The 8,948-nt window shown below is 46.2% G+C and overlaps 1 protein-coding gene across 3 annotated transcripts in view; it reads left to right on the top strand.

Moving 5' to 3' along the window:
* Window positions 1–21: 21 nt before the first annotated feature.
* RNF217 (ring finger protein 217) overlaps window positions 22–8,948 on the top strand; it is a 132,801-nt gene continuing 123,874 nt past the window's right edge. For all 3 annotated transcript variants that reach the window (XR_002097908.1, XM_019520019.1, XM_019520020.1), the window contains exon 1: window positions 22–244. Coding sequence is in view for 2 of the 3 variants with exons in the window: in XM_019520019.1 (XP_019375564.1) it covers window positions 86–244 (159 nt within the window). In the remaining variant the exon portion in view is untranslated. The remainder of the gene's footprint in view (window positions 245–8,948) is intronic.

Here is an 8,948-nt window from a genome sequence, read left to right as displayed (position 1 = left end):
CGAGCCCGACCCGGCCCCCGAGCCCGACCCCGGCGCCGGGCCCGGGCCCGGGGAGGAGCCGCGGGGCCCGGAGCTGGACTTGTACATGCTGCCGCAGATCTTCCCCGCGCTGCTGGCGGCCGACTGCGGGTCCGTGCTGCTGCTGGACTGCCGCGTGTGCCTGCGGGAGAGGCCGGTGCAGCCGCTGCCCTGCTGCAAGAAGGCGGTGTGCCAGGACTGCCTGAGCCGCTACCTCGGCTCCCAGGTCAGCCCCCGGCAGGGGACACAGGCGCTGCTCGGAGGCGGGGGGAGGCGGGTTTTGGGGGCTGCTGGACCGGGCCTGTCTTGAGCCCCCGGCCTCAATGGGGACGGCTGGGTCTGGTGGAGTCAGCTGAAGAGGGCTTCTCTGCCTTTGGGGCCTCGAGGCTGGCTGTCCGATGCCTGCGTGGTCTGCTTGGCTGCGCGGCCGCTTCCAGACTTGTTGCCTTTGACCCATGTTGCAGGAGCTGCTGGGCCCCTAAGTGTGCACGGGCTCCCAGCTCAGCTGTCTCCCTCCCTTTCCGCTGCATGGTGTTAGGGCAGGGGTAGGCAATCTGCCCCGGCATTTCATTTGGCGTGCATGCCTTTGGCTGGACAGTGCGGAAGGGGCTGCCCCGAAAGGATCAGGCCCTTCACAGCTCCCCCGCTGTCTGCCCCACCATCTGACAAGTCAAGGTTGCAGGTGTTTTTGGCACTCTGCCCACAAACATTGCCAGCCCCTGGGTTTTAGTGCCTTAAGCCTCAAGCATGCAGCCTGTTTGGGCGACCTTGTAATAGATAGCCATCAATGAGACATGTTATCAGACCTGTATCGATCAGCCTGTCTAAAATTTGTTATTCGGAGCTCTTTTTCGGATCTTGGGGTGTTACCTGTATTGGGTACGCAGATCATGAAGCCAGGTGATAGCCAGCAATTACAAGGTCCCCTGAATAGGCTGCTTGCTTGAGGCATAAGGCACTCTGAGAAGAAACAAGGTGGTGGGCCTTGAGAGAAGGGAGAAGCTTAAGGAAGCTTTTTCCTGTAGTTCAGTGCTGCCCAGCCTTTTTGGCAGGTGTGCTACAAACTAAGCCCTGGGTAACCCTGCTGATTCCCTCAGAGTGTCCAGACTGCATATCTTTTATTAGACCAACTAAACTAAATAGTTGGAAAAATTGTTCTCTGCAAGCTTTCAGGCACAAACCGCATTGTGTGTCGCTGTGCTGTGCGTCTCCTCCTTGGTCTGCTGCTTGCCACACAGAGGTCAGGTCAACGGTATCATTTGTGTGGCAGGTTGGCCACCCCTGCTGTAGTTTAATGAGCAGTGTTTGTAATAAATTTTGGGTGAGAGAACAGCATTTCTTTTCAGGTTGGAGATTATGAAGTTAGACCAGTCTTCCTTTAATTTGTCAGTTTTGCTACATATTTCATATTGCAAACATTGTGTATTGCAGGCCAGACCTGATGCCTCCCCCAGTATATTGCCTAAAAGTATGGTTGAGTTTTGTGGTGCACTTTATCCTGCTTTGTGGAAAACCACTAGTATTTCCCAAACTACTTCCAAACTAGATGACACTTTGACTTTGTGCTGTTTGTTTATTTTAATAACATATTACTGAAACATTCATACTTTGCCGTGCTGTTGACTTATACTGAGCCTAGCTACTATCCACCTTTGTATTTTCATCTTTTTTTCATACATGTTTCTTTTATCATTTAAATTGCTTACTGTAATATAACATAATACATAGTTTCCTCCAACTTTTTGAAATTGGAAAACAGCATAACTGTTGCATTGAGGGTTCTCTTTTTTAGATGATTATTTGCACGGACACGGGCATTGTGATGCAAAAGTTCATAACTTTGATCTGTATCCTACAAACGTACATACGTTTGTGAATTCAGCACCGTGGCTTGTGCATCCCCCTTGGACCTTCCAAGATGGTAGTTTTTGTTTTGGATATGTACGGTCCCATCTGAGATCTCATCTGAGGAAACGTAATGGCTACAGTCCCAACCACTGCTCACTTCCTTCCATTAAGTCTTTCCTTGTCTCTCTTGGGGTATTTGGTCAGCGGTGTGACTCCCCAAATCCATTAAAGTAGACAGTGATGTAATCTGTGAATTGTACTAGTGTCCTTCCCCAAAGAGGAATGCTGTGTGAAGTTCTAGATAAAATCTCCACTTACTAGCTGTATGTATTTGTGATGAAAGTAGCTGTAATGTTCAGTAAATCGGGTATAGTTTTTGCGCCTCTCTGCTCTAGAAGACTTCCTAGTTCATATGGCATATCCTGTAATATATTTAGGTGCTGTGTGCATCCATATGGTGATCGATGCCTACAACTGTGCTATAAGTGATCTCAGGGGTTTGTCTCAATTAGGTTACATTTTATTTGTTAGAACTTGTGTGTTCTACCACTAATGTAGACAAGACTCCTTGTACTATTTTGTGGGCTTGCTGGCAAAGTCGAAGCATACATTACTTTTAGGGTTTGACTGAACTAAGTAGCACATGCTAACATGCTTTGCTTTGTTAGTGATAATATGGTAATAGATCCAGATAGCGAGTCTAAAAAGATGTAGACAGACCCACATGGTTCTATGTAATAAGCTTCTGATAACTGCAGCCAGTGGAAATGAGGCACTGGAGGGGTACATACAGGTATGTTTGTCAATAATCCAAAATGAAATGAAACAAATAGGTCTCATTGTTGTTCTCAGCATTGGAAATAGGATGCAAAACAAAATCCATTCTTCAGGAGCCGTTGGTGCAGTGCATTAGACTTGCTGTCGAAGTCTTGTCTCAGGGTGTTGTTGTTTGTCTCTAAATTGGAGATTACCAAGGGTGACTGTGATGCTGGATCCGCTATACCAGTTTTTAACAGTCAGGTGGTACAGTAGCTGTGCAGACTCCCACTCTGCCAGTTGACCCGATATAAGGTATGTTACCAAACATTAACATTTAAGGATGGAAGACTGTGATGGGCTATTGGACACTACAAAGTTCTTGAGCTATTCCAGAGATTAACTCTCAAGATATTTGGGTTGGCTGACCAGTGGTCCTGGGTGACAGGGCATTTTTGCTCTGCTTCATAGTATTTTAAGATTTATGGACTTTGTATTGTGTAGCAGCCCATTCAAGTTCTTCATGCTGATCCTTAAGCATCACTTAGTAATACTGGGGATGATGGGTTGAGTCGAAGGCAACTTCCTTTAAGGTGTGTATGGTAGGTGGCATTTGCTGTAATGGAAATTCTGATTGCAGGAGGTGCCTTAGGTTTTCAGACAACAGCAAAGGCTCACAAAGTTAGTTACAGGACTAGCTGAAAATATCTCAACTGGAGTTTGGTTAAAAGAACTGCATATGAGCAAAGAAGCTTCAAACTTCTGAGGCTGAGACAAAATTGCAGTTGTCTGAGGATCCACCTTGAGCTGAAACAACTTGGACCATAGCCTAGAACTGGTCTAGTGGACTCTGTGCTTTCTGGAATGTTATGTGATTAATTCAAGAGCAGACCTGAATTAGGACATGTGCATGTTAGCACTGCTTCTACTTGGGCTGTGATTTCTTAGTGCAGTGTATACAGTAAGAGGAAAAGTGATCAGAGTGCTTGATTTCTCTGTTCAGCATTGCAGTCATATCACTTTTGTAAACACTGCATTATGCTTGGTTTAGTTTAGAAGCTGTACTTGCATTCACCTTTATTGAATGAATGATTTACTTTCTAATCTCTATGGCCTGCTTGTAAATCGGAGGGAATATTTGTTTTGGGGTTTCTTTAAAGGAACTTCCCCAGTGCACAGGCAGAGTAAGAATATTTGGTATAAAGGGAGATTGTGAACAGGATTTCAGAATTTTAACTACTCATAAAAACAAAAATAAACTTGGTTAAGTTTGTCATGGAAGGAGAAATTGCAAGAACTTGAAGTGAAGTTTTCAGATTGCAGGCGAATTTGAGAAATGTGCGTTGATTTTTAGTTCTCAGCAAATGATTGAATTGACTAAAATGTTATGATACTTAGATTTCATAAAAAATGTATTTTTACCTAAGTAATTAAATACTGAAAGTATTATAATGACATCCATAATGTCATTTTCAGCGTATGTGAATCAGGTAAATTCATGTAGCAGGAACCTTGCTGTTTTTATTGCCTGTTAGCTTACTTGCTGATGTGCAAAACGTAATGCTACTCTGGCCCTATACTTAGTAATGATTTTCTTTGTAAATCTGTTTTTTATTTGTACTCATTTTTAAAGGAGCATAACTGGTTTGTGACACCCTCTTCTAGGTTTTTATATAGTATTCTGACCCTTAAGATTAAAATTCCTACAACTAAATGAGATGGGGAGAAAAGGCATCAGAGTGAAAATGCTTTTTTAAAAATTTGACTGCAGTTTTTATGTAGCTGGTTTCACTTTTTCCTCTGGGATCACAGCGTCCTGTTTCTGCGGTCCTTTCACACAAAAGGAGAGATAATAGATGAAATATGATGATAAAACCACATGTCCAAGCAGAGAATGTACAAGCAGCAGATGTCTTGCTTAAAATGACAAATTCGGGCCCAAATCCGTAAAAGTACTTGGATGTCTAAGTGCAGATGCCTTTGACACTTTCAAGGCTTTTGCTTTGCTTTAAAAATCTGAGTACTCATCTCAAAGACTGATTACTGGTAGCCTTAAAGCTGAGTCTCTCCTTCTGAATAGTCATAGTTGAACAGTCTTGGTCAAAGAGTAAATTTTGTAAACAATTTTTTTACAAAGCTAAATGCCAATAGAAATGATTCACCATTTCTTTTAAGAATGCACAAGGGATTTGTGTGCGTGTAAAAAAAAAAAAAAAAAAAAAAAAAAAAAAAAAAAAGATTCAAAACTAGCCTGTATGGAAAACTGTAAATTCCCCTGGCTTGGGGAAGTTATCACCAAAGACAAAGATGGCATATCTTCCCACCCCCAAGAATTTGTGTAGAGATTTTATCCTAAATCAAGGTGGGCTGAACTGTGCGTTGAATCCTAGGTGTCTCCAGGTCAGCTTCTCACAGCATCTCAAAGTCAGTGAGTTTTGTAACGCATCCAAGGCAGGGTTTTGATCGAATGTCACCTAGATTCCTGGTGGGTCTGTCTCAGGTTGGCAGCAGAGGGAGAGGCAACTGCTACAAACTGTAGGATTCCCAGCCCTGGAGCAGTGGTAATACATCACTGGAAGTTCACTGGTAATGGCAGCTTGGCAAAGCTGGCATTTTACCAGCTGTGTACCTGATGGGAGAACTTTCCATTCACAAGACATTGTGAAAAGCTTTGTTTTTTTTGGTGTAGTTTGGACGGCAATCTCATTTTCAGAAAAAATGAAGTTCTTGTACATGAAAAATGAACCTGCCTGTGCACCTAAAACCCTGCATTTCAGCTGGCTTTAGTTCAGAACGTGTTGTGCTTTGTGGATATTGGCTGGCATTACAGCTGCTGCACTGTGCTGGAATGGGTGATAATTTTAAACAAATCCCAAAACTGGGGAAGCATGGGAAGGAAAACTGCACCTTTCCCTTCCTCCTGCTGTTCACAGCTTTCCCTCATCTCTTTATTTTGTTTCTCCTGCCTGCCCCCCCCTCCAATAAATACATAAATAAAAATGTCTGGCCTTACTAGGCAGAGCTGAGGTTTTAGCTCGAGGACAGAAATTAAGTTATTAAAAAATTAAACTATTGGGTTTTCCTTGACCAAGGAGAGAGAAATGCAAGAGTTAAAAAGGAAATAGATGGACTGTGCTCATCTCTGCCCTGCACTGCCCGCGTGATGCTCACCTCTGCCCTGTGCTTCTGTTTCTCCACCCAGAATAACTGTTCTTCTTACTGTTCTGTGGCCTTCTGGCCCTTCATCCTTCTCTTCTTGTACAAATATCTTGTTTCCTGCTGTTAAACTATCCAGACTCAAGAAAAAACGTGTCTAAAATGGGCAGGATATATGCTCATTGTGTCCTTTCGTGACTCTTAATTATTCTGACAATTTCTTCAAAAGATTTTGACTGGTTGGAAAAGAGCATAACTTACCTACTCAGTTATGCTGATTTATCTCTTGTTTAATATAGCTTGTCTTGCATATGATTTTATCACCTCTCTTTCTGATACTGATTTTCATACCTGGCCTTTAAACATAATTGTATGTCCAGGTCTTCTCCCAATAGCTATTGTTCTTGCTTGCACTTCTAGCAACTAATGCAAAATACTTAGGGAAAAGTCCTTTATACTTTTGTGTTGTTAAGGCATAGAGGTTAATTCAGCAATCTGTTGTTATATAGTAGCTAGCAGTTGAGAGTCAAATGTATAGAGAGTAATACTGAATAGGCAGTAGTTGCTGTACTGCCATGGTTTATGTACATACATTGTGAAAATAACTTCAGGCAATTGAAGGATTGATACAATTCTTTAAATCCAATTTATCTACTGGTTTACTAAACTGGGGACAAACTTGCTTAAAAAGCACAAATTCTTCTCAGTAAATTTGCTCTATTAAATGGTTCAAGATGTATTTTAAGATGTTTTATGGAATACTAGGCATGAAGTGGAAATGGCTTAGTCTGGATTTGCCTTAAGAAGTCTTCTTACCACCTTATTAAGTGTGAACCCTTGGTAGCTGATTAGATTCAGAGGAGATTTTGCTTGATTCAGGACCAAATCTCCGAATCCAAATCGAATTGGGAGACCAAATAAAAGCTCCAAATCGATTTGAAGCATCCGAATTGATTCAGAAAAAGAGTAGTCCGATTTGGAGATTTGGCCATAGACTAAACGGGTAGCCGGCAGCTTCCTTCAGCTGGTAAGTCTGGGACTGGGGGAGAACGAAGGGAAGGAGTGTGGGGGAGGGAGGTATTGTGGCTGGGACAGTTGCCCAGCTGAGGTGGGGGGCATGGGATGTGGGCGCAGCAGCGCTGGGAGTGGAGTCTCTGCCCTGTTGCCACTTGCCAAGCCGGGGCAGTATGAGGGCTTGGCTCACTCCAGGCAGAAGAGGGCAAGTGGCAGCGGGGCATAGCCCCCGGTCCCAGCACTGTCGTGCCCACATCCTGTGCCCTCTGAGCTGGCTGGCAAGCAGGAACAGGGCAGAGCCACCACTCCTAGCACTGATGCAGGTGTGGCAGTGCTGGAAGTGGGGGCTATGCCATGTGAGAGAGCCATGTGTGCATTGTGCCCTTCGCCCCACTGGCTGGGCAAGCGACAGCAGGGCAGAGTCCCTGTGGCTCCCCCTGCCAGGACTGAGGCAGGCACAGCCAGGGGAGCTGCAGGAGAAGGCCCCAGGGCTTCCCTGCCCGGCCCCAGCTTCCTGGCACTTAAATTTTTTAAATGCCCTGCACTCACTGGCTGCAGGAGTGGGGATTGGGGCCTCTGGACACTCGTGGCAGTGCCTCCTGCATAGTGCGGGACAGTGGGGATTGCTCCCCCCCCACTGCCTGGCACCCACACAGCTGCTGCCCCATGGTGTGAGTGCATCGTGGCTCGGCAGGGCACAGCGCGCTGTCCTGGAGTGGGGTGGCTCCACCTGTCAGCCAGAGCTCCCGGTTAGATTCCTCAATTCTCTGATCATTCCCTCAGCTGTTCCCAGGGGACGTAGCCCCTGGATCTCTGCACAGGGTTTCAGCAGGCTGCTGTGGCCAGTTGGGGAAATAGCCCAGAGCTGCTGCCATCACCAGCTGGCAGCTGCAGCCTACTGTCATCCCACATCCCACAAGTTGGGCCAACTTTAGTGAGTTGAGGAGATTAGTGGGAGAGGTGCTGGGTTCTCGAGGGCAGGGGAACTCAGTGCCCAAGATGAGTGGTTGCTCCTTAAGGAGACGATACCCAGGGCCCAAGGGGTGACCATCCCAACAAGAAGCAAGGAGGGCAAGAGGGCCCAAAAGCCCTCTTGGCTCACCAAGGGCGTCCGGGAATGCCCAATAGCCAAAAAGGTGGCGTACACCCGGTGGAAGGGGGGTGCTATCTCCAAAGAGGAGTATACTTCCTCTGCTCGGGCTTGTAGGGGGGCTGTCAGGAAAGCTAAGGCAGACATAGAGTTAGGACTAGCATCCAAGAGCAAAGATAATAAAAAGTCCTTTTTCAAATATATAGGATGAAGAAAGCACTGGGAAACGTGGGGCCCCTGCAAGATCCTCTGGGCAATCTGGTGGTTGCACCAAATGAGAAGGCAGACCTCTTTAACCAATTCTTCACCTCTGTTTTCTTGTGCAGGGACCAGGACTTCTCCACCATGATGCAAGACAGACTCGGGGGGAACGCCTCCAGAATTCAGGTTGGGAAGGACCGGGTTAGAGAGCTTCTGGAGGGGCTGGACATGTTCAAATCAGCGGGTCCAGATGCTCTCCACCCCAGGGTGTTGAGGGAGCTAGCAGGGGTTATTGCAGGGCCCTTGGCACAGCTTTACGAGCGCTCGTGCTGCTTGGGCCAGGTGCTGGATGATTGGAAGGTAGCCAACGTGGTCACCATCTTCAGAAAAGGGAGGAGGGAGGATCTGGGCAACTATAGGCCTGTCAGTCTTACCTCAATCCTAGGGAAACTCTTTGAGAAGATCCTCAAGGAGCACATCTGTGATGGGCCGGCTTCAGGGATGATGCTCAAGGGCAACCAGCACGGTTTCATTAGGGGCAGGTCATGTCAGACCAACCTGATTGCCTTTTATGATCAGGTCACAAAAGCATTGGATACAGGTGTCGCCATGGATGTAGTCTTTCTGGACTTCAGCAAGGCCTTTGACACCATCTCCCACCCATCCTCATTAAAAAACTAGGCGGCTGTGGCATTGATGCCTACACAGTCAGCTGGATTGCAGGTTGGCTGAAGGGTTGTACTTAGAGGGTGGTGGTGGACGGGTCATATTCGAACTGGGGAGAAGTGGACAGCTGAGTCCCCCAGGGCTTGGTCCTTGGGCCCGTGTTGTTCAATCTCTTTATCAGCGATTTGGACGACGGGGT

This window comes from Gavialis gangeticus, unplaced genomic scaffold (assembly GCF_001723915.1).
Source record: "Gavialis gangeticus isolate Ggan-Ray unplaced genomic scaffold, GavGan_comp1, whole genome shotgun sequence".
NCBI lineage: Eukaryota > Metazoa > Chordata > Crocodylia > Gavialidae > Gavialis > Gavialis gangeticus.
The sequence above is the reverse complement of the archived record's forward strand: the minus strand, read 5'-3'. Positions and strand labels throughout refer to the sequence as shown.